Source organism: Orycteropus afer, unplaced genomic scaffold (assembly GCF_000298275.1).
Source record: "Orycteropus afer afer isolate SDZICR_OR568_19922 unplaced genomic scaffold, OryAfe1.0 scaffold00183, whole genome shotgun sequence".
NCBI classification, from domain to species: Eukaryota; Metazoa; Chordata; class Mammalia; order Tubulidentata; family Orycteropodidae; genus Orycteropus; species Orycteropus afer.
The window spans coordinates 4,310,374-4,336,562 of record NW_006921770.1 but is presented as its reverse complement, the minus strand read 5'-3'; the positions used below and the strand labels follow the sequence as shown (position 1 = coordinate 4,336,562).

General features: G+C 37.4%; 1 protein-coding gene across 1 annotated transcript in view; it reads left to right on the top strand.

Annotated features, from left to right (window-relative positions):
- Positions 1 to 26,189, top strand: part of OMA1 (OMA1 zinc metallopeptidase) — a 127,910-nt gene that overhangs the window by 21,131 nt on the left and 80,590 nt on the right. Inside the window, exons 3-6 of the mRNA XM_007947408.2 lie at positions 1,543 to 1,716; positions 1,818 to 1,925; positions 4,799 to 4,927; positions 11,506 to 11,580. Coding sequence (XP_007945599.1) covers positions 1,543 to 1,716; positions 1,818 to 1,925; positions 4,799 to 4,927; positions 11,506 to 11,580 — 486 coding nt within the window. The remainder of the gene's footprint in view (positions 1 to 1,542; positions 1,717 to 1,817; positions 1,926 to 4,798; positions 4,928 to 11,505; positions 11,581 to 26,189) is intronic.

The following is a 26,189-nucleotide window of genomic DNA, read 5'->3' as shown; positions in this document are numbered from 1 at the left end:
CCCAACCTTCCTTCCGAGGAGTGGCTGGTGGGTTTGAACCGCCAGCCGTCTGGTTAGCAGGCAAGTGTCTTAGCCACTATGCTACCACAGCCCCTTCTATGCCTAATATTAGGGCCCCAAAATTTGCCCCTAGTTTTTATTCCTCCATCTTACTGGAAGTCAGTTTCAGATAGTTTTATATTGATTACTGCTTTTTAAAATTGTTAATTGGCATACGTGCTACAGGCAGTCCATGGATTATGATGAAAAGTTCCATTCCTAACTCTGTCTTTAAGTTGAATTTGTATATACGTTGGGACAAACTGTATAATTTATATCTAATATCAGTTAGTCAAGTGTTTTTCTTAATATATAGTAAATAGTGTATCTTCCTATGCATAAACTACATTAAACATGTCTGGATACACTAAAACGTCTTCAACATGCTGTAGTTGTTACGTGCCGTCAAGTTGGACCTGACTCACAGCGATTCCTCCTTGGGTTTCTGAGGCAGTATCACTATAGAAGTAGATTGCCCCATCTTCCTTCTGAGGAGTGGCTGGTGGGTTTGAACCGCCAGCCTGCCGGTTAGCAGTCAAGTGCCTTAGGCAGTACGCTAACAGAGCTCCTATCTTCAACATAGTAATACAATAATAATAATAATAATAATACTATTTTGATGCACATTGCAAAGTAGCATCTACTTGTTATTACAAACCAAATTTTTAATGTAATAGGCTCTATGGGGGTTGGTTAATAACTATAGGTTGTATGTCAGTTGGACATTCATAACTCAGGGACTGACTGTATTTCAAATTCATACTCAGCAAAGTCTGATATTTTTAATACATCTCAAGGAAGAAGGTTACAAACTTGTTGATTCACATATGAAAGAAATTTTATATTTTATGGAAATTAATATTTTCAGAACTTCTTTAATTTTCTCAGTGTGCTAGAAAGGGTCTTTTTCTGAAGATAAAATGTCTTCATATAGTAGCTAGTCTTACTCACCATCAAGTAGAAAAAAATATGCTCATTAGTTCCAAAATTTCAGTGATTTCAATATGTATGAATAAAACACTTGAAAATCAATGAAATGTTACCTTTTATAATAGTTAAACCTTCTTGTTAAGTATAGGGTGTTTTTCTGTTCTGTGGCTTATGAAAATAATTATCTTTTGTATTATACTTCCTTACATGAAATCTTTTCTGTTCTGTAGACAGTGTTTTGGATTATAAAATACTTAGCAAAGAAGAAATAATAATTAAGCATTTTATTTCTTTATAGACTAATGGAAAAAAATGGATTAAGTTTTTATTTCTTCTAGTCTGTTAGAATAATCATAATTATTTGAATTTATTCCATTTGTGAGAAACCACATTGTCTTTATGTGAATAATTCAAATTTGAGAAATTTGAGTGTTTAATATATGTAGATCTTGACATAATTAAAAATTAAAAGGTTCAGTGTTAAGGTAGCCATGTAACTATGCTTGAAGCAATATAAACACTTTTGTGCAGCAAAAATGTTTTTAAAATAAAGAATGCTTTTTTACTCTTCAGTGGATGGAAGAATTTAAAAATGATATGCTAACTGAGAAAGACACAAGATACCTCACTGTTAAGGAAGTGGTTTCTCATCTAATTGCATGTAATAAAGATATCCCGGGGATTTCTGAGATCAATTGGGTTATTCATGTGGTTGATGCTCCAGATGTAAATGCTTTTGTACTTCCAGTAAGTAAATGTTCTCAAACTAATTTTATTGTTAAATTTAATGTCCTTATTCTTTTTTTTATGATGTTCTAATTGCTTACATTATTTTCTTTATGGTGCAGAATGGACAAATGTTTATTTTCACTGGGCTTTTAAATAGTGTAACTGATATTCATCAACTTTCCTTCCTTCTTGGCCATGAAATAGCTCATGCAGTACTTGGGCATGCTGTAAGTACCTAAAATAAGTATTCAGTTGTTGAAATAATGTTTTGAAGTTAGCAAGTTAAATCTTTTAAATAACTCAGTCATTTCAGATTTCTTTTTTTCTTTTAAATGATGGAAATTTAGTTTTTAGAAATGGCCTTATTCCATTACCTAAAATAATGAGATTGGCCAGTGTTGAGAATTTTTATGATCTTTATTATTTCATACAGAATAATTAGTATTTATTTCTCTTATATATTATTTTTATTACTTGTCTCTTGCTAAGGAGTAATTATTCTCAACCTCTAATTATTTCAGATTAGATTTTAAATTTTCCGTAATTATTGATACACTTGTAATATAGTGAGAAAATTAACTGTAAGAAAGTGATACTACTATTTGAGTAAATCAGTTTACCTGCCTTTTTATTCATTCTCAAGGATAGCTTGGAAGTTCTTTGAAAATGTCTGTAGAGTGATGTGCCATATATAATTAATGCAGAGTAATAATGATACTTTCCATTTTACATTTTACTGAGATTTTTAATATGTATATCCTCATTCATAATTTTAATCCCAACCTTATAAGGTATGTAGTTGTTATTCCTCTTTTACATAAATGCTTTAAGTAACATGACCAATGTGACATAGTGGCAGAATTGGGACTTAAACCCAGCTGTTCTGTATGCAAGTCCAGTGTGTCTTTTACCACATTTACCTGATTGTTGGCATCACTTTTCTTTCTATTCTATATAATAGAATATAGGATGGCCTGTGAATACACATCTGTTTGACTTGGTACGGGTTCAGGAAAGCAGCATGTATATGTTTAGCAAGAACACTGATATACTCACTTAAGTAGTAATATTGCTTTCTTACAATTAATTTTCCTAGATTGTTTTTCTTGTTCATTAAAAAAATATGAATGGTTCTTATGTCTCCTTAATTAGAAATCTATTTTTTTAATTGAAAACATGACAGTAAATAATGAAGAGATTATGAAATACTATATCAGAAATGGAAATAATATTAACTCTAAATGGAAATGATAATGGTAATCATCTCTGAAAATCATCTCAAGTTCTATTCCTTAGAGCATTAATAAGATGAGATGGGCCAAAGCTGTGCTTTTCTGAAGCACAAATAGTAATTATCCTCTTTATTTCTTGAGTTACAAGGAAATTTAAAATATAATTTTCTTAATATAAGAACATATCTAAGCAATTGAGATAAAGTAATTATACTCACTCTAATATCTTTCAAGTAATGGTTTCGTAACTGTGATTTCAGCCATTTTAGCATTCAAAATAACATTACTGTTTTGTACATTTGTTTTTCTGTCCTCTAGTTCAGCACCTTATATTCAGCATATTGTTGTCATCTCACCAGTATAAGATCAATAATTAGATGAGCCATGAAAAGAAAATAAGTCGGAAAAATAGAAGATAGTTATTAATATTTCTTCGGCATGGGTCTTAGACATTATCAACACAATTTAATTACTTTGTCTTTTATGTTTTTTTCTTTATTCCAGAAGTACACATATATTTTGTGTGCTTATTTCTAATTTCTAAAACTGTATAATAGCAATTATATTCTTTAACAGTTAGTAACAAGGGTTTGCTCTTCTATAATGATGTCATTATTTTAGTTTCAGCCTTTTAGGCTAAAAATTCCATAATTGTTTTTCATGACATACAGTTCTTATAATAAGGAAAAATATGTTTCATGGGCAGATTATATTGTTAAAAGTATTTTAGATTTATTTTTAGCCTTTAGCCATTTCATACATTCAGGTAATAACTGCTATATTATTAGTATCAGTATTGTGGTAACATTTATTAATCAACTTTAATGACAACAATGAACAATTCAGTGAATTAAACTTGATATATTTATTACTACTAAAAATGATTATTTTAAATAAAAGCTTTTTGGTTGCTGTATTTATAAGTACATACAAAAATTCATAGGTCCTGATTCTCTGCTATAAAATACTAACTGGCATAAATGAATCATACTCCTGTGTATTACATCCAGTTGGATCCAATTCATAGTGACCCCTCCTTGGGTTTTCGAGGTGGCATCACTACGGAAGTAGATTGCCCAGCCTTCTCCTGGTTAGCAGTCAAATGCCTTAGGCACTACCCTACCAGAGCTCCCGTGAGTATATTGTTGTTGTTGTTATGTGCCCTCCAGTCAGACCCGACTCATAGTGACCCCTCCTTGGGTTTCCGAGGCAGTATCACTATGGAAGTAGATTGCCCAGCCTTCCTTCTGAGGAATGGTTGGTGGGTTTAAACCAGCAGCCTTCTTGTTAGCAGTCAAGTGCCTTAGCACTATGCTACCAGAGCTCCTACCCCACGAGTATAATAAATAAACACGTTTATTTGATTTTGATAAAGGTATGGCAACTATATTAGAAATTAGAATTGCTTAAGTTTGATTTCTGGGCCTTTTACAAGTGGCTGTGTGAATTTGTGCAGCTCTTAATATCTGTCTATCTCAGTTTTGTTATCTGTAAAATAGAGATAATTGTACTTATTTCACAAGACTGGGATATTTGTTAGAATAAGAAACTGTGGGTAAATGAACCTGTCATTATATCATGACTAATAGGGGTTGCTATGAGTCGGGTTCGACTCAAGGGTACATAACAACAACAACAACATAGTAAGCAGCTCAATAAATGTTAGTTAAATGAATGCATGTAAGTATGTAAGCAGGGGAAGGGAAAACACCATGAAAGGATAACATATAGAAAAAAAGGAAAGCTTTCAGAATGTAGATCAGTTAAACATATGTAATTATTGTGATTACATTTGATGAACTAGAAAATGTGAGCATAAACTGTCTAAATTTATTAAATTTAATTTTCATTCCTTTTTTTATTCTCAGGCAGAAAAGGCTAGCATGATTCATTTGTTGGACCTCCTAGGTCTGATTTTTCTCACAATGATTTGGGCCATTTGTCCTCGAGATAGTTTGGCACTTTTGGGCCAGTGGATACAGTCTAAATTGCAAGAGGTAAGTCAGAGACAATAACTTGAATGCTGAGGTTATTTTAATATTACTGTCAATCAACAAATAACCAGAAATATTTTCACATTTTAGCATGAAATATTGGTACTAATTTTTAGTGTCTTATCTCATTTTCAGGAGATGTTCTTATATATGAGCATTTAAATTAAGAAATACTACATCTCTCAAATAGTAGATATTGATGTGTTAGAGGGCTTGCAGCTTTTGGTTAATATAATTTTTTTGGGGGGGCATAGTTTAGTTTTACTGGGAGAAAACCTAGTTATTAACCCTTCCTTTCCTTCTGTCACTCTACCTTCCTACTTTCCACTTATGTTTATTATAGTGACTGTGCTGTACTAACTGAATGAACTCTCCTTCCCTAAAATATTTTTATTTTGACAGGGAACTCTTACACCTGTAAACTTTTATGGATACAAAGTTGGCTGAAGCTGTGTTACCACTGTCTTCTCTTTCTGTTTCTTTTTTTCAGTGTTAGTCCCATTAAACCAGCACTGCGTGGAAACTATTCAGTGGGCACGTTTTTCTTAACTTTTGTTTTTAGTGCTTTTGTATGATAATCATCTTATAAAATCTATTGAATCTCTCATTTTGTTCAAAATACTGCACTATTGAAAGTAGGTCTTGCAATCTTAATAGTTGCTTTGTTAACTGTGATGGATTATTTTATATCTTACTTCAGATATTTCCACTTGTCCTGAGAGGTTTGGTTATTTAGGAACAGTCTGTTATTTGTTAATTTAATGATTTTTGGAGCACCCATCTGAGTACCATCTGGGTGCTGTTTAAATCTAATGTGCAAAATTCTTTCAGACAAATTGCTTTTGAAATTGGATAACTAAGTCTTTTATTCACTGTTGTCATATCATTTGGCTTCATTTATATTGAAGTAAAGATTCTTAAAGGGAAAAAGAAAGAATAGTTACTGCTTAAGCTATAACCAAAACTCATTCCCTTGGAGCAGCTGGTGGGTTTGAACTACCATCCTTTAGGTTAGCAGCCAAGCATTTAATCAATGTGCCCTCAGGGCTCCTGCTTAGGTTATAGGATCTCATATTTTGAATTTTTTTTTCTGCCACTGACCTGCTGAGAGGTCAAAGGAGTTAATGTAATCTTTTTTCCATCTACCAATAGATTTCTTTTTCTGTAATTGAATCACATTTGGTTATAAGAAAGATAACTTGAACCTCTTTTTCATCTTGAAATATTTGATGAATCCTGCCACTTTAGTGTAATTATTCAGTTTAATAATAAACTGAAAATAAAGTAAGAATTACTCTTGTTTGAATTCTTTCTCTAAAAATCAAGCCTCCCGCCCAATAAATTTGGTGACAAGAAGCTGTTTTTCTATCTAGAAGGCCTTGCTCACTGTGATTGGATGGCAGAAGAGAATTCTGATTGTGAAATGAACAGGGAAGGGAATTGCTGACAGTCATTTGTCAGAGGAGGGAAGAAGATACAGTAGTTACACCATTGGGGGTTGTTATTTTTGTAATCTTAAAAATTTGGATATAATGTAGCAGCCCTCCTACAGCTCTAACTGGTAAGGTTTTGAGAGCTATTAGTAATAGCTAACATTTAGAAGGAGCTCTGGTGGTGCAGTGCCTAAGGCATTTGACTGATTACCAGATGATTGGTGGTTCAAACCTACTGGCTGCTCTGCGGAAGGAAGATAAGGCAGTCTATGTCCATAAAGATTTACTGCCTTGGAAATCCAGTGGAGGTTGAGTGCTTATTATAGGCTGATAAAGCATTTGGCTGCTATCCAAAAGGTTACTGGTTCAAACCCCCAAACTGCTCCATCTGCTTCCATAAAGATTTACAGCCTTGGAAAGTCTATAAGGCAGCTCTACTCTGTCCTAAAGAGTCACTGTGAGTTGCAAGTGACTCCATGATAGTGGGTTTGGTTTGGTGTGGTTACTATATACTAAATGTTAGGATGAACACCATAGATTTATTATGCTCAGAGCTTAAGAGTACAGACTGGTCAGATGGACCTGTGTTGGAATTTACGCTCTTTTAGACTTAAATTTTGTAGAATTGGTTAAGTTATTTTGCCTTGATTGGCTTCATTTTCTTCATCTGTAAAAAAAGGGTAATAATACTGGCTAACTCTGAGTTAGACTGGGTTCTCTAGAGAAACAAAACCAGTAAAGCTTATGTATATATATATATAGAGAGAGAGAAATTAAGCCTTTAGGAAAATGGCTCACACACTTATAGAAGCTGGCAAGTCCAAAGTTCCTGGATCAAACATCAAGCTGGAGGCTTTTCCACGTCAAACTAGAGGCTTTTCCCGACTCTTGCAACCACGGGGGCTGTGGAGCTCAAGGCTGGCAGGCAGCACACCAGCTGTTGACTTCAATGAATGACGAATCCAAGATCTCCAGGCCGAATGGTGGACTGTTCACTCGCCGACAGTAGTAAGCAGCACAACAGAATCCTGATCCACAGAAGAATGTCTCTTTTCCCAGGATGTTCTTGGATATACTGGAAGCAGGCCACACCCCTAGGGAAACTCCCTTTCAACAGATTGCCTGCTCAAACATAATTATCTGATCCCATCATGGGAATAACCACATCACAACACCTTAAACCACACAGAATTGTGGTCCAGCCAAGTTGACACACAGCTCCAACTATCATGTGAACTCAAAGTCATCTTGTAAGGACTAAATGATACTTATAAAGCAGGCTTTTTCAACCTGGCACTATTGATATTTTGAACTGAAGAAATCTTTGCTTTGAGGGAATATGCTTTGCATTGTAGGCTGTTTAGTAGTATCATTGGTCTCTACCCACTTCAGAAAATTACCCAATGATAATTCAAAAATAATTGCAGCAGTACATTGACAAGGAACTGCCAGAAATTTAAGCCAGATTCAGGAGAGGATGTGGAACGAAGGCTATCTTTGCTGATGATAGATGCATAGACTGAAAGCAGAGATACAAGAAAGATGTTTATCTGTGTTTTGTTGCCTGTGCAAGAACATGTAATTCTGTGGATCATAACAAATAATAGATAACATTTTGAAGCATAAAAATGCCAGAACACTTAATTGTGCTCATGTGGAACCTGTATATAGACCAAGAAAGAGGTAGTTGCTCGAACAGAACTATGGGATACTAAACCAAAAAAACCAAACTTAGTACCGTCAAGTCAGTTCTGACTCATAGCAACCCCTCCTTGGGTTTCCAAGGTAGTATCTCTCCAGAAGTAGATTGCCCTGTCTTCCTTCTGAGTAGTGGCTGATAGGTCTGAACCGTCAGCCTTCTGGTTAGCAGTCAAATGCCATAGGCACTAGTAGGTGGTTTAAAATCAGGAAAAGTATGTGTCAGGGTTGTGTGAATCCTTTCGCCATACTTACTCAGTCTGTATGCTGAGTAAATAATCTGAGAAGATGGACTATATGAAGAAAATGGCATCAGGATTGGAGGAAGACTTATTAACAACCTGTGATACGCAGATGACAACCTTGCTGAAAGTGAAAGGACTTGAAACACTGATGAAGATCAAAGACTTACAACCTTCAGTGTAGATTACATTTCAACATAAAGAAAACAAAAATCCTCATAGTTGGACCAATAAGCAACATCATGATAAATGGAAAGAAGATTGACTGTCAAGGATTTAATTTTACTTGTATCCATAATCAATGCTCAGAAGCAACAGTCAGGAAATCAAACAGTGTATTGCATTGGGCAAATCTGCTGTAAAAGACCTCTTTAAAATCTTAAAAAGCAAAGATGTCTCTTTGAAAACTAAGGTTTGCCTAACCAAAGCCATGGTACTTCCAGTCACCTTATATGCATGCAAAAGCTGGACAATGAATAAGGAAGATTGTAGAAAAATGGATGCATTTGAATTGTGATGTTGGTGAAGAATATTGAATATACCATGGAGTGCCAGAGGAATGAACAAATCTGTCTTAGAGGAAGCACTGCTAGAATGCTCCTTAGAATGATAGCAAAACTTTGTCTTACTTTGGACATGTTATCAGGAGGGACCAGTCCATAAAGTAGGGTATCATGCTTGGTAAAGTAGACAGTCAGTGAGAAGGAGGAGGACCCTCAACAAGATGGTTTGACAGAGTGGCAACAACAGCGAACTCTAACGTAGCAGTGATGATGAGGATGGCACAGGACTAGGTGTTTCATTCTGTTGTACACAGGGTTGCTAGCAGTGGGAACTGACTTGATGGCAGCTAACAACAACTATCCGGTGGATGCCGGTAGCCCTCCTCCCCAAGTCATGACAGTCAAAAATGTCTCCAAATGTCTTGTGGGAGACAGAATCACACCCTGTTGAGAACCACTAATTTAAAGCATTTAGCACAGTACCTAGCACAAAGTAAGTGATATGAGTTATTATTGTTGTTTACACATTTAATTCTCTCTGCAAACCTAGTAGTAGGTTGATAATTGTTACTTGTTCCATTTTACATACGAGGCTACTGGGGTTTAGTAGGTTTTAGCAATTAGGTCAGGTTAAAAAGTGTCACTATTTGAAATTGAACCTAAGTTTATCTTTTTTTTTTTTAAAATATTTTATTGTGTTTTAGGTGAAAGTATACTCAATGAATTAGGTTCCTATTTATCAGTTTTTACACAAATTATTCTGTGACATTGGTTATAATTTTCACAATGTGTCAACAGTCTCATTATTTCCATTCTGTTTGTTCTGTTTCCATTGATCTTAGCTTCCCTGCCCCTCTTTGCCTTGTCATCTTTGTTGTTGTGTAAATGTTGACTGGTTTTATACAGTTGATTGTTTAAAGGAGCACATTACTCACTGGTGATATTGTTAATCTTATAAGCCAATCTATTATGTGTGTGAAAGGTGACCTCTGGGAGTAGGTTCATTTCCAAGTTCAGAAGTTATTTTAGGGTGATAGTCTTGGGGCTTCCTCTAGTCTGGCCTATTTTAGGAATTTGAATTTTGCTCTGTATTTTTTTCCATTCTATAGGGGACCTTCTGTTGTGTCCCTGGTCAGAATTATCAGCGGTAGTAGCTGAGCACCATCTAGTTCTTCTAGTCTCAGGCTAGAAGAGGCCATAGTTTATGCGGGCTATTAGTCCTGTGGACTAGCTGCTTCTTTGAGTCTTTGGTTTCCTTCATTCTCTTTTGCTCTAAATGAGTAGAAAGCAATAGCTGTATCTTAGACAGCCACTTGTAAGCTCTTAAGATCCCAGATGGTATTCATCAAACTAGGATGTAGAACATTTTATGCTAATTAACTGAGTTGTCCCATGAGACTATGGTTAAGTTTCTCTTCTTTTAAAGCTATGTTTTTTTAGTCAATATATTATCAGTAGACTTAATGAGACATCTGCAAACTGCTCATAGAGATTACAGACACTGTATAATATACTTCACCAGCCTAAACCAGATGTGATTAAGCGGGAGGTAAGTAATACCTAATGGTCATATATTGTGGATCAGATTGACTACATTATTTCTAGCCATCACTGACATGTAGCCCTTCTGAAAAATTACTTCCCCATTTAATAGCTCTTTTCTCAAAACTCCTGCCTATTGATTCATCTCCTACAAAGTTTTAGTACTTACTGAAAATTAGAATTTAATTGGAAAGGATTCACATAAACAGATGTAATTAGGAAAATTAGTTACAATATTTATTTGTATTTTATTCATTCAAGTCAGAAGAAATTTTCATTTTCATAACTTAGCAATATTTAGTAGGAAATTAAGATAATTTATCAAAAAAATAACATCTTGCTATGAGGTTGGTAGTGCCTAAGGCATTTGACTATAACCAGAAGGCTGGCGGTTCAAACCCTCTTCTTAGAAGGACAATTGGGCAATCTACTTACGTAGTGATACCGCCTCGGAAACCCAAGGAGGGGTCACTATGAGTCGGATTTGACTTGACGACAGTGAGTGGGACTACTAAAACTGGCTACTATATACCTCTGTTTCTCAATTTTCTTTTAAAACTGCAAGATCAAAATGTTCCCTGGCTATATTAAAAGCCTGTATCAATAAAATTTCTTATGGGAACCTCTACACAGTAAGCAGAGATTGTAATTGGAAAAATGGAGATAAGCTATTTATGATCCTGCAGATCGCCCAGAAGTTTGTAGGCATATAGATATATATATATTTTTTTACTCTTCTTTCCATCTTATTAATCTCTAATGGATGAAATAAAGGCTGTACTTTATATCATACTCATGAGAACTCACTGCCATTGAGTTGATTTGATTCGACTCATAGCAACCCCTCTTTGGGTTTCTGAGGTGGTATCTCTACGGAAGTAGATTGCCCAATCTTCCTTCCGAGGAGTGGCTGGTGGTTTTGAACCTCCAGTCTTCTGGTTAGCAGTCAAATGCCTGACGTACTGTGCCACTACAGATTTCATTTTATATCATGGTGTTCTTAAATGTTAATCATAGAGAATATAAAAACTTTATCTTAGATCTCCATGAATTAAAAAAAGTATATATATATGTGTGTGTGTGTATATATATATATATATATAGTTACTTTTGTCATAAAATAAATGGTCTTAATGGAATTTTTCTTTCCTGTTTCTTCTTAGTATATATTCGATAGACCATATAGCAGAACATTGGAAGCTGAGGCTGACGAAATTGGACTACAGCTTGCTGCAAAGGTAAAGTGCTCAATAGTTGAGGATACACAGTGTCCTTTATTTTACATAGTAAGTTAAAGATAAATTTGTGTTGCTTTGATGTTTGACATGGGTAGAGAATGAGGTGGTCTGTATTAACCCTTTATACAATTTTCTTTAATCTGTAGAAGTTTGAAGATACTGTATTTTGAAAGAATGCATGACTAAAAATAATCATTTAGTTCCTTTCTATATATGAGGCTGTATTGTGCTTTAGATCAAAAGCATAAATTTATAGTAATTCTCAGGTTATATTACAATGTCTTAATCTTTCACTGGAGAATAGTTTTTTTTTTTTTAATTGTGATTTGGTTGAAAGTTTACAGAGCAAATTTGTTTTTGGTTCAACAATCCATACACATTCTGTTTTGTGACATTGACTGTAATCCCTACACTATAATAAACATTCTTTCCACTTCCTCCCTGTGCCAACCCCTTCCCTTCATTCTTCCTTCACATCCCCTCCCACCTTCTTAGCTCTGTCCCGGCACTGTGCTGTCCTCTTGATCTCATAGGCTTGACTCTTGTAATGAGTGCGTACCTTCCTGAGGCCTGTCGTTGGGCTGCCAGTTGAGTCACAGGGGTTAAGATCAGTTCCTAACTTGAAGGGTGTCTAAGGCCATAGTCTTGGGGGTCCCACCAGTCTTCACCAAACTAGTAAGATGTGTTTTTTATGATTTTCAGTTTTATTCCACATTTTTTCCTACTCTTTCTGGGTTCTCTTATTGTGATCTCTTTCAGAGTGGTCACCAGTGGTAGCTGGGCACCATCTAGTTCTTCTTTGGGTCTCAGGGTCGTGGAGGCTAGGATTCATGTGCTCCATTGTTTCTTACATCTTTGATTTTCATCACTCTTTGTTCCAGATGGGGAGCAACCAATAATTGCACCTTAGATGGCTGCTCTCCAACTTTTAACACCCCTATCACTACTCACCAAAGTAGGATGTAGAACATTGTCCTTGTGGACTGTGTTATGACAGTTGACCTTAGTGTCCATTGAGACTGTAGTTCTGAGTCCCCATACCGAGCAACTCATTCCATCAAGGTGTTTGGTTATTATGACTAAAATGTTTTCATAACCTTATCCCCTGTGTGCTCTCCTACATTCATGGATATATTTGTAGCACATACAAATACATATGTAGGGATAGCCTCTGTCAAATCTCTCTCTCTATATATATTCATGGCTATAGTCCCATTTGCCTTCTACCCCTGTTCACATTGAGCATTTGTCCATGCATCTGCTTGTAAATTATTATTATTACTATTATTGCAGGATTGTATAGTTTTCACCTTCGTTGCCTTTAACTTTTGTGCTTCTCCCTGTGTCTCACACTGCCTTGATCGTTTTGTGCTGACCTCCTTCTTCTTATACATTGTTTTTCCCTTCCCCCAAGTTAATATGAATCTACCCTCTAGTTAGTGATTTATCCTCCCTTCACTTCCCACCCCTTTAAAGAACAATTCTTTCTTTGTATAAACCTTTCCTTAACTTTTTACCATAGTGGTCTTAAGCAATAAATGTCCTTTTGTGATTGACTAATTTCACTCAACATAATGTCCTCTAGGGTCATCCATGTTATGAGGCGTTTTGCAGATTCATCATTATTCTCTAATGTTGTTTAGTATCCCATTGGCAGCTCTGGTAGCATAGTACCTAAAGCATTTGACTGCTAACCAGAAGGCTGGCAGTTCAAACACACCAGCCACTCCTTGGAAGGAAGACTGAGCAATCTGCTTTCATGGAGATACCACGTTGGAAACCCAAGTAGGGGTTGCTATGAGTCGAATCGACTTGATGACAGTGAGTTTATTTATTTATTTATTTATTTTAGTATCCCATTATATCTGTGTACCATAGTTTATCTGTTCATCTGTTGATGGAGATTTAGGTTGTGTCTATCTTTTTGCTATTGTGAATAATGCTGCAGTGAACATAGATATGCATATATCTGTTCATGCCATGGTTCTTATTTCTTTAGGATATATACCTAGTAGTGGGATTGCTGTATCATACGGTATTTCTATTTCCAACTTCTGAAGGAAGTACCATACTGCTTTCCACAGTGGTTGTACCATTTTACAGTCCCACCAACAGAGTATAAGTGTTCCAGTCTTTTCACACCTTTGCTAGCATTTTGTTGTTTTCTGTTACTTTGAACTTTGCTATGGTGAGATGATACCTTTTTTTGCATATATATATTATTAATTGTTGTTGTTGTTGTTGTTGTTGTTATGTGCCGTCGAGTCGGCCCTGACTCATAGCGACCCCTCCTTGGGTTTCTGAGGCAGTATCACTACGGAAGTAGGATTGCCCAACCTTCCTTCCGAGGAGTGGCTGGTGGGTTTGAACCACCAGCCGTCTGGTTAGCAGGCAAGTGTCTTAGCCACTATGCTACCAGAGCTCCCATATTATTAATTACAAACATAAAATATATAAATTTAAAAAATATAGGTATGTAATCCCCTCTTCCAGTTTTTAACCTGTGCTCTCTGGAAAGCTAATCCTATCTTATTTCACTCTTCTCTTCTGCTTCTTTGATCTAAGGAGATTTTTTGAGTAAATAAGATAGAGGATGTTTTTCCCTACTTGGAGAAAGTTGGCTGAACAAACTGAGTTTTCTCTGCTTAATAAATGGTGGGGGTTGTTAGTTGCTCTCAGGTTGGCTCTGACTCAGGATGACCCCATGTATAAAAGAATGGAACATTGCCTGATTCTGTGTCATCTTCACAGTCATTGGTACGTGTAAAAATGGTGGAGGCATCTGACCTCTGTCTTCATGAGGGGAAGAGAGAATCACCTTGAGCATCAGCCAAAAGCTGCTTCCTATGAGATGAAAGTCAGATATACCTCCTCTCTCTAACTTTTTTTTTTAAAAAACAAACAAAAAACAATTCTGACACCAGTCATCCTTCCCATTGCACTCTCTACTGCTCTGCTGGGTTTGATAATTCATTTAATTGGACACATAGAATTCACAGACAATACTCATGATTGTGGGGCTTATTAGGGAAGTAACAAGTTGTGTAATTCAGGATCAGAAACAACTCAGGATACAGTTCTATGGTCAGGACAGCTTCTTGGCTGTGCTCACAGGCAGACTTCTCCATCACCCTTGGCCTCTTGGCCTTTTGGGCCTCTTGGGCTGGCCCGGCTTCTGCCCTGCTCAGGCGAGTGTTACAAAGCTCCTTAGCTCTACCAGTAAGAGCCCAGAGGTACCCTACTCTGCTAGTAATCCTTGGCCTGAAGGGGCTCAGCTCTTTAGCTTTGTGGGTTGGCAAGCCTAGCTCTGCCAAGTGCCTGAAGGCACCACTCTGCCAACAAATCTGCCTGAAGATGTTTAGCTTTCTCACTCTGTCACTCCGTCATCTGGGAAACCCACTGTGCTGTCTCCTGTTGGTCTCCTGGTTCTGCTGCCTCTGCTGCTGCCATTTCTCTGCCACTGCTTCTCGCTGTCTCCAGTGTTAAAACTCTCTCTTTCTGTCTCCTGGTCTAGGAAGGTCTTGGTGCATGGATCCTTGGTTTAAATGACATAATCTACTCGTAGTTCCTTTCTTTCTTTTTTTTTTTTATGGAAGCGAGGTTCCCTCTTGCTCTTTTTCAAGACTAGTGGGATGGCAAAACTGACCAGTTCTCTTGTTAGGGTTCCATATACCTTATTTGCATGGTTCTACTTCCACATGGGTTCAGTTCACCTTATTTAGATTCTTAGCAGGCATTCTAATTCCCTTAGTGGGCCACAAACACTGTATTTGCACAGTCTTACTCAATTATTAGGAGCTCTGGTAGCATAGTGCCTAAGGCACTTGACTGCTAACCAGAAGGCTGGTGGTTCAAACCCACTAGCCACTCCTCACAAGGAAGATGGGGCAATCTACTTCCATAGTGATACTGCCTTGGAAACTCAAGGAGGGGTCGCTATGAGTTGGGTCTGACTCGACGGCACATAACAACAACTCAGTCATTGTGTGGGAGTCACAGTTTTAAGTGCCTTCCAACCTACCTCCAGCACTATGTTGGACGGTATTCTATTGTGATCTGTAGAATTTTTGTTGACTATTTTTGGCAGTAGATTCCCAGCCCTTTCTTCCTAGTCTTAGTCTGCAAGCTACACTGAAACCTTTCCCATGGGTCATCCTGTTGGTATTTGAAATACAGTACAGAGCTTTCAGCATCATAGCAACACACATTCCACCAAGTATGACAAACTGACAGACAAAAATATATGGAAAATTATATGGAAAAATAAATAGTAGAACAGAATTATTACTGCATATCTCAGATTATTTTTGACCCATCAGGGGCTTTTTTTTTTGGCTATTCTGAGAGAGCTGCTCTGAGTCGTTACTCTAATTTTAGTTGGCTTGGTTCATGTCTACTTAACAGGCTACTTTATACCTCGCTGTATATTTTAATCACCAGTGATAACTGAATATTATTAACAGAATTTAACATTACAAGTAAAATTGAATTTTTATATGCAGATGAAAACAGTGCTATTTCACATATTGAATACAAAATCTTTTATTTGATTCTTTGTTAAGTTCTTAGTAATTATTAAAATTATTAGAAATCATTCTTATTTGAACTTCTCATGAGTTTTATGATTTTAATTTTGTTAAATAAAATTTTGCTCACAAAAGCAAAACCAGTTTTCTGAATGCTACATAAACGGGATTAGGTGAATTATCGGACTGTTTATATTAAGAAGTTCCCAAATACTGGGCTATGATGAAGAGTTTCCTAATTTTAATGTGTTAACAGTGTATCAGAATTGTTCTTTTTAATGATTGCTTAATATGTCTGGTTAAGAAATCTTTGCCTGTCTCAGTAAGTTGTTAATAATTTATTTCTGAGCGGCTTCATTGTTTTAGTCCTTTTTTATTTATAATATTGAAAATAATTTTTTTTTTCATTGACCAAGCACTGTTTTTTGAAAAGTCATCTTTTCTGCACCACATTTCAGTGTCATTTTATCCTAAAGATAGGAGTTCGAGTTGGGTGGGGGGTCTGTTTATTCTATGCTATTGGACTGTTTATCTTCTAGCAATACCACATTGCCTTAACTAATCTATGTTTGTAATAAGCTTTAATACATGATAGTTTCTCTCCTGTGATATTGTTGATCTGCAAGATTGACTTGAGTATTCTTGTTCTTCATGTTTCCATATAAATTTTAGAGTCAGTTTGTCAATTTACACATATATGGAAAACATGCCTTTGATTTTGATTATGAGTGTTACTAGGATTGCATTGAATTTATAGATCAATTATGGGACATTTGAATAGTGCCTATAATATTGAGTCTTTGAATTGATGAAGTGATATATTTGTCCATTTCTTTAGATTTTTTTAACTTCTCTCAGTATTTTGAAGTTTTTTTGCATAGGACTTACATGTCTTTTGTTAGATTTATTGCTAATTGTTTGGTTTTCTTTCTTTCTTTTTTGGTGGTGTTACACATGCAGGCAGTCCTCAGGTTATAAATGTGTGACTTAAGTACTACCTGTAATTAAGAACCAACCCCTATAAAGCCTATTGTAAAAATTTGAGATGCATCCATTGCCTCATAATGAGAAATGGAAGATGCTTTGTGAAGTGCATCAAGACACTGGCAGTTGTTATTAGGTGCCGTTGAGTCAGCTTCATCTCATACAACAGAATGAAATTATGCCTGGTCCTGCACCATCCTCAAAATCAATGCTATGTTTGAGCCTACTGTTGTAACCACTGTGCAGTTCATCTCCTTGAGGGTCTTCCTCTTTTTCGTGACCCTCTACTTTATTGCAGAACAGCTATAAGGGCATCATATCCTCTGACCTCTTGTAACTCATGAGCAGGAGAGGAAAGGATTAACAACAACAGCCCAAAGCTGATGCCCATGAGGCAGAAGTTAGACTTGCCACTCTAACCTTTCTACTAACTCTGACACCAGCCATTTCTCTTCCAACAGTCTACTTCTTTGCTGTGTTAGATAATTTGTTGCAGTGGCCACCCGGAACTCTCAGACAATACTCATAGGATTTATGGGGTTTATTTTATTAGGTAAGCAACAGGTTACAATTCAGGTACAGTAATGCTTAGGATATACATCTTCAATCAGGACAACCCTCCCTCTCCCAGGCCCACAAGCAGTCTTTCTTTGGCCCTCAGCCTCTTGGACTGGCCTCTGTCTTGCTTGGGCAAGTTACATAGCTCTTTTAGGTCTGCCGCTAGGCGTACTCCACTTCACCAGCAAGCCTGCTGCCCAAAGGCATTCAGCTTTCTTGTGTTGTAGGCTGGCAAGCCCACCTCTCTGTTGTGTTCCAATCTCTCAGTTCTGCTATTGCTGCTGCTGCCATCTCTCAGCCATATCTTCAGCATAGGAATCTTAAGTTCAAGGACGTGCTCCACTCTTGGCTCTTCTCTGTCTTGATGGTAGTGAGATCCCCCCTTCTACCTCTGAGAGGGCTCATTTTAAGCCTAGCAGAATGGTAAAACTGACAACCCCACATTAGGGTTCCATACATCTTATTTGCACAAGTCCCACCCCCACAAGGGTGCCTTGTTCCTTATTTACATTACTTACAAGCTGTCCAATACCTTTCTTGGGCTATAAGCACCTTACATTTGCATATTTTCACCTAGTTATCTGGCAGGAGTAACAAAGACCATGGCTAGAAAAGCCACACTAAGTAATTTACTGTACTATATTTATCAACCGTGATGTCCTTCTCAATGGACTAGTCCCTCCTGATAACATGTCCAAAGTGAGTAAGACCAAGTCTCACCATCCACATTTCTAAGGAGCATTCTGGCTGTAAAGATCATGTATATTCTTTTGTTTTTGGTATTTGCTTGCCAACTTGTTATTGAGAGAAGTTTTGAAATCTCCAGTTATAATTGTGGATTTTTCTATTTTTCCATTTTCTCCTATTAGGTTTTTTTTTTTGATGTGTTTTGGTGCTCTGTATTAGGTATGTACACAATATATTATTATATTATATTTTCTTGTTAAATTCATTTATCATTATGGTTTATCCCTTTTTATCTCTAATAAAACACCTTGTCTCAAAGACTATATTAGCATTAATACAACCATGCCAACTTTCTTATGCTTTGCTGTTTTCTTGGCATATCTTTTTCTGCTCATTGCTTTTAGGTTATTTGATTTTTTATGTTTAAAGTACAGGGTCTGTGGCTGGAACAGGTAAGGTGGGTGGGGACAGCCCCTAGGCAGCAGGGAGCTGAGGCAGACAGGGCTGTCAATTGGAACAGGTAAGGCAGATGGGGGAGAGCCCCAGGTGGCAGAGAGCAGCAGCAGATAGGGCCGGCAGGAACAGGTAGGAGGGTAGCGCAGGAAGTGAGCGGTGCAGTTGAAACAGCTAAGGGAGATGAACTTGTCTGTTGGTTTGTCATACTGTGGTAGCTTGCATGTTGCTATGAGGCTTGAGGCTGTGCCACCAGGGGTGCCCATGGTGGACCAGTTTCGGTGCAGCTACCAGACTGAGACAGATTCAGAAAAAGGAAGAGGCCATCCATTTCTCAAAGAATTGGCCAGTGAAAACATTATGAATAGTAGTGAAACACTGTCTGATATATTACTGGAAAATTTTATGAATAGCCCTGAAACCTTGTCTGATACAGTGCTGGAAGAAGAGCCTTTCATGTTGGGAGGCACTCAAAATTTGACTGGGAAGAGCTGCCTCATCAGAGTAGAGGCTATCTTAATGATATGAATAAAGTAGAGCTTTGGGGCCTTCATTTGCTGAAGTGGTATGACTCAATGTGAGAAGAAACAGTTGCAAACATCCATTGATAGTCGGAACATGGAATATGCGAAGTATGAGTCTAGGAAAATTGGAAGTTTTCAAAAATGAAATGGAACACATAAAGATTGCTATCCTAGGCATTCATGAGCTGAAATGGACTGGTTTTGGCCGTTTTGAATCAGATAACCATATGGTTATCTGATCTACTATGCCAGGAATGACAAATTGAAGAGGAATGGTGTGGCATTCATCATCACAAGGAATGTTTCAAGATCTGTCCTGAAGTACGATGCTGTCAGTGATGGAATAATATCCATAAGCCTACAAGGAAGGCCAGTTAATACTACCATTATTCAAATTTACACACCAACCACCAAAGCCAAAGGTGAGGAAATTGAAGATTTTTACCAACTTCTGCAGTCTGAATTTGACCAAACTTGCAATCAAAATATGCTGATTATCACTGGTGACTGGAAGGCAAAAGTTGGAAACAAAGAAGAATCACTGGTAGTTGGAAAATTTGGCCTTAGAGATAGAAATAATGCTGGCGATTGCATGATAGAATTTTGCAAGACCAATGACTTGTTCATTGCGAATACCTTTTTTCAACAACACAAATGATGACTATAATGTGGACTTCCCCAGATGGAGTACACAGGAATCAGATTGACTACATCTGTGGCAAGAGGTGATGGAGAAGTTCAATATCTTCAGCCAAAACAAGGGCAGGAGCCGATTGTGGAACTGACCATCAACTGCTCATTTGCAAGTTGAAGTTGAAGACAATTAAAACAAGTCCAGGAGAGCCAAAATATGACCTTGATTATATCCCTCCTGAATTTAGAGACCATTTAAGGAATAGATTTGATGCATTAAACACCAGTGACCGAAAACCAGAGGAATTGTGGGATGATATTGAGAACATCTTACATGAAGAAAGCAAAAGGTCATTAAAAAACAGGAAAGGAAGAAAAGAACAAAATGGATGTCAGAAGAGACTCTGAAACTTGCCCTTGAACAGAAAATAGCTAAATCAAGTGGAAGAATTGATGAGATAAAAGAGGTAAACAGGAGATTTCAAAGAGCAGCTTGAGAAGACAAAGTCTATTATAATGAAATGTACAAAGACTTGGAGTTGGAAAGTCAAAAAGGAAGAACACACTCAGCATTTCTCAAGCTGAAAGAACTGTAGAGGAAGTTTAAGCCTCGAGTGGTAATATTGAAAGATTTTATGGGCAATATATTGAATGATGCAGGAAACATCAAAAGAAGATGGAAGGAAAACACAGAGTCACTGTACCAAAAAGAATTGATTGATGTTCATCCATTTCAGGAGGTGGCATATGGTTAAGAACCAATGGTATTGAAGGAAGAAGTTGAAGCTGAACTGAAGGAAGTGTCAAAAGACGACTCCAGGAATTGCTGGGATACCCATTGAGATGTTTCAACAAACAGGTGCTGCACTAGAGGCACTCACTCAGCTATGCCAAGAGATTTGGAAGACAACTACCTGGCCAACTGACTGGGAAAGATCCATGTTTGTACCCATTCCAAAGAAAGGTGATCCCGCAGAATGTGGAAATTATTGAACAATATCATTAATATCATATGCAAGTAAAATCTTACTGAAGATAATTAAAAAATGGTTACAGCAGTATATTGACAGAGAACATCCAGAAATGCAAGCTGGAATCAGAAGAGGATGTGGAATGAGGGATAGTGTTGCTGATGGCAGATGGATCTTGGCTCAAATATACCAGAAAGATGTTTTACTGATGCTGCAAAAGCATTTTATTATGTGGATCATAACAAATTATGGATAACATTGAGAAGAATGGGAACTCCAGAACACTTAATTGTACTTATGAAGAACTTGTACATAGACTGTCATTCAAACAGAACAAGGGGACACTGCATGGTTTAAAATCAAGAAGGGAGTGCATCAGGATTGTATCCTTTCACCATACTTATTAAATCCGTATGCTGAAAAAATAATCTGAGAAGCTGGACTGTATGAAGAAGAACATGGCATCAGGATTGGAGGAAGACTCATTAACAACTTGTGTTATGCCGATGACACAGCTTTTGCTTGCTGAAAGTGAGGATGACTTGAAACACTTACTGAGGACAATTGAAGACTACAGTCTGCAGTATGGATTACACCTCAATATAAAGAAAACAAAAATCCTCACAACGGGTCCAATAAACAGCATCATGATAAAGGGAGAAAAGATTGAAGTTGTCAGTCTTCATATTACTTGGTTCTACAATCAACAGCAATGGAAGCAGCAGTCAAGATATCAGATGTTATATAGCATTGGGGAAATCTGCTGCAAAGGACCTCTTTCAACTGCTGAAAAGCAAAGAGGTTTCCTTGAAGACTAAGGTGTGCCTGACACAAGTCATGGTATTTTCAGTTACCTCATATGCATGTGGGAGTGGTACAATAAAAAGGAAGACCAAAGAGTTGATGCTTTTGAGTTGTGGTGCTGGCGAAACATGCTAAAAGTACTATGGACTGCTAAAAGAACTAACATATCTGTCCTGGAAGAAGTGCAGCTGGAATGCTCCTTGGAAGTGAGAATGGCCAGACTTCTCAGCTATTTTGGTCATGTTGTAAGAAGGGGCCATTCCCTGGAGAAGGATGTCATGCTTGGTAAGGTGGAAGGACAACAAAAAAAAGAGAAAAAAAAAAGAGAAGGCCCTCAACGAGATGGATTGACACAGTGATTACAACGATGGTCTTAGGTATAGCAAAGATCATGGTGCTGGCACAGGCCTGGGCCATGTTTCGTTCTGCTGTCTGTGAGGTTGCTTTGAGTCGGAGACAATTCCATAGCACTTAACAACAATAAGAACAAAGTACCTCTCTTGTAGATAGCATACAATTAATTGGTTCTTGTTTTGCTCTAGTTTTTCTCTTTTATTATTATGACATTGCGATTACATATGTGTTAGACCTTCATATGTTTCTTACTTTTTTTTTTTTTATGTTTTCCGTCTTTGTCTTTCCATGTTTTAGGATGTGTATTTTCATTAACCTGTACTGCAATTTCCTAATCTTATTTGCAGCTGTGTCCATTCTGATATTAAAATCATCTTCAAATTTTAACTTTCTGTTGTATTTTTCTAGTTGTTTCTGTGGTAAAACTCTTCATTTTTTGTCATATATTTTCTTGAATATGTAAATCACAGTTTTTCTTCTTCAATGTTCAGAACATATTTTAATTCCAATATATGGATTATCTCTGGGTCTGTTTGTGTTGTTAGTATTTGCCATTGGTCTTATTTGCTTTTTTTTTTTTTTTTCTTTTTAATATGCTTATTTTTGACTGAATGTTGGACATTTTTTTGTAAACATTTTGTTTCATTTTGGATTGAATTGTGTCCACCCAAAATATTTTGCAATCCTGAGCAACTTCAACACCAGTGAATGTGATATTGTTTGGAAACAGGATTTTTCTTTTATTATGTTAATAAAGTACTGGAGTACGGTAGGTCCTACATCTAATCCCATCTGAGTATTGTTGTTTAAAGGGGAGTTCAAACACAGGGGGATGCCATGTAATAATGGAGGCCAATGAATGTATAAGCTCAGGAACTCCAAGGATTGCTGGCAGCTGTCAGAAGCTGAGAACTCCCTGAGTGATACGAGTAATTAATGCGTTCTGCTGCTTACTGAAAGGTTGCAAGTTTGAATCCATACAGAAGTGCCTCAGAAGAAAGGCCTAGTAATCTACTTCCAAAAATCAATTGAAAACTACCGAGTTCAGTTTTACTCAGACAGATGTGGTTGCCTTGAGTTGGAATTGACTCAATAGCAACTCATTCGTTTTTTACTAGAAGCTGAAAGAAATAAAGAATGATCTTCCCCTAGGATGATGTTCTGAATTTGTACTTTGAATCTTCAGAACTGTGAGAAAATAATTGCTATTCTTTAAAGCCACCACTTGGATTTTTATTACAGCAACACTAGGAAACTAAGATAAAGTTGTAATGGCTCTGAATGATGCTTTGTTTGATCAGAGGGACTTCTCCCTATGGTTTAGTAGACAACTAGACTAGAACAGATCACTATAGTTATTCAGAGCCAGGCCTGAGTTGGGTCTTTATAAGATTCAGTTTACCTAGTTCACCCCAATTCATAAGAATACTGCCATCTAGGAGAGCCTATTGAAGACTTGGAGTGTGCCCTAATTTCTTCTTCTGTGTGGTAGGTGCTGAACTTTATTTTTTGTTTTCAGGTTACCATGAGAATCTCAGAGTCTCTGCTCAGTTTTCTGACCATTTATTGTTTTACTTTTACTTACCCCTTGTCCTATGCATCTTAGAATAAGCAGACGCCTTAGTAAACTAGCATTGAGTGTTAGGACTCTGCCTCCCTTTTCTCTCTCTCTTTCTTTCTTTTTTTTTTTTCTATTTTTATTGTGATTTAGGTGAAAGTTTGCAGAGCAAATTGACTTTCCATACAGCAGTTCACATACTCTTTCTTTCATGACATTGACTACAAATTACCCCAATGCAATAGCTCCCCTCCCACTTCCTCCTAATAGTCACCTCTTCCCTGTGTCCATCTCTCCATGCACTTCTGTTCCCTGAGCTGTCTCCCCGTGCGTAAACAGCCATTCTTTCTCCTGTGATTGTTCTCTCCAAGGAGTGTTTCTACCTGATGTAAATGTTCATCTCTTATGCCTGTCTTTTGTTTGGCTGGAAGCCACAGGTGTGGGTTCAATTCCAGACCTGAAAGGCAGCTAGGGGCCATAGTCTCAGTGGTTCCACCAGGGTCTATCAGACCAGCAAACCTGGCCCCCCCCCTGGTTTTTCCCAAGTGATTTTGAGTTTTGTTCCACATTGTTCTCCCTCTCTATCCAGGATCTCCTACATAGACCCCCCTCTGAGGGGTTGACAGTGGTAACCGGCACGATCTAGCTCTTCTGGTCTCATAGTTGTATAGGCTGCAGATCGCATGGTGTACCAGTTGCTAGGACTAATTATTTCCAGGAATCTTTGATTTTCTTCATTCTTCTTTGCTCTGGATGAGGAGAGACCCATCGTTGCATGTAGATGGCTGCTTGCAAGCTTTTAAGATCTCAGTCAGTACTCGCCAATGTAGGAGGTGGAACAATGTTTTGTGTAGTATGTTATGCCAATTGAGCTTAATGTGACTATTGTCTCGAGCCCACAGGTTCAACCACTCAGTCCCTCTGGGTAGCTGGCTGTGACCAAGAAGACTACAACCTTGTCCCTTGTCAGCTCTACTATACATCTGGGAATTCAGATCATACAAATACACTTATAGGACCATTGTCTGCCAGCCCTATACATGGTCTTGAGTACACTCCCCACTTGGGTACACTACCTAATAGTTCAGCCTGTCCGCCCATCTATCCACTTGTATACCCATGTTAGCGTTCACTGACAACACAGTATTGTATGTGCAAAAGGGTTCATCTTTGTTGTCTGTACCTCCCATGTACCTCTCTATGCCTTCCTCTTCCTCAGTGTCACCATGTTGATCACTCACATTTGGTACATTGCCCTTCTCTTCACCCAAATCAATACTTCTCTCTACCTATTTAACACTGTTCCTTCCCCTCTCTTCCCACCCCTGGTAACCAACAAAGAAAATTTCCTTCCATATATAAACCTTTCCTTGACTCTTAAAATAACGGACTAATATAATATTTGTCCTTCTGTGATTGACTTATTTCACTCAGCATAATGTTTTCCAAGTTTATCCATGTTATATGGTATTTTGCTGATTCTAGGTTATTCTTTTGGGTTGTATAGTATTCCATTGTGTGTATGTACCATATTTGGTTATCCATTCCTCAGTTGATGGACACCTAGGTTGTTTCCATCTTTTTGCTATTGTAAATAGTGCTGTGATGAACATGGGTATGCATATGTCTGTTCTTATTATGGCTCTCACTTCTTTAAGATATATACCTAGTAATGGAATGGCTAGGTCAAATGGTATTTCTAATTCCAACTTTTTAAGGAATCGCCATACTGCTTTCCACAGTGGTTGTACCATTTTACAGTCCCACTAGCAATGTATGAGAGTCCCAGTCTCTCCACATCCTCACCAGCATTTGTTGTTTTCTATCTTGTTGAACTTTGCTACTAGTGCTGGAGCAAGATGGTATCTCATTGTTGTTTTGATTTACATCTCTCTAATAGCTAATGAGGAGATCTGGTAGCATAGTGCCTAAGGCATTTGACTACTAACCAGAAAGTTGGTGGTTCAAACCCACAAGCCACTCCTTGGAAGGAAGGTTCGGCAATCTACTTTCAAAGTGATACCGCCTTGGAAACCCAAGGAGTGGTTGTTGTGAGTTGGGTCTGACTCGATGGCACATAACAACAACAACAATGATATATGGCAATCTACTTCCATAGTGATATCACCTCGGAAACCCAAGGAGGGGTTGCTATGAGTTGGGTCCGACTCAACAGCACACACCAACAACAATATATGGCGTAAATAGACTATCAAGCATATATTATTAGGGCCCCTAAATTTGTCCCTAATTTTTCCTTGAGTAACTCTATAGTTTTAGGTTTCACATTTAAGTTGATCCATTTGGAGTTTGTTTTTGTCTAGGGTGTGAGGTATAGCTCTTGTTTCATTTTTCTGCAAATGGATATCCAGTTTTGCCAGCACCATTTATTAAACAAGCATTCTCTTCCCCATTTAATGGATTTTGGCCCTTACTCAAAGATCAGCTGACCATAGGTCAATGGATCTATTTCTGGGTTCTCATTTCTCTTCCATTGGTCTATGTGTCTGTCATTATACCAGTACCAGGCAGTTTTGACTACTGTGGCTGTATAGTA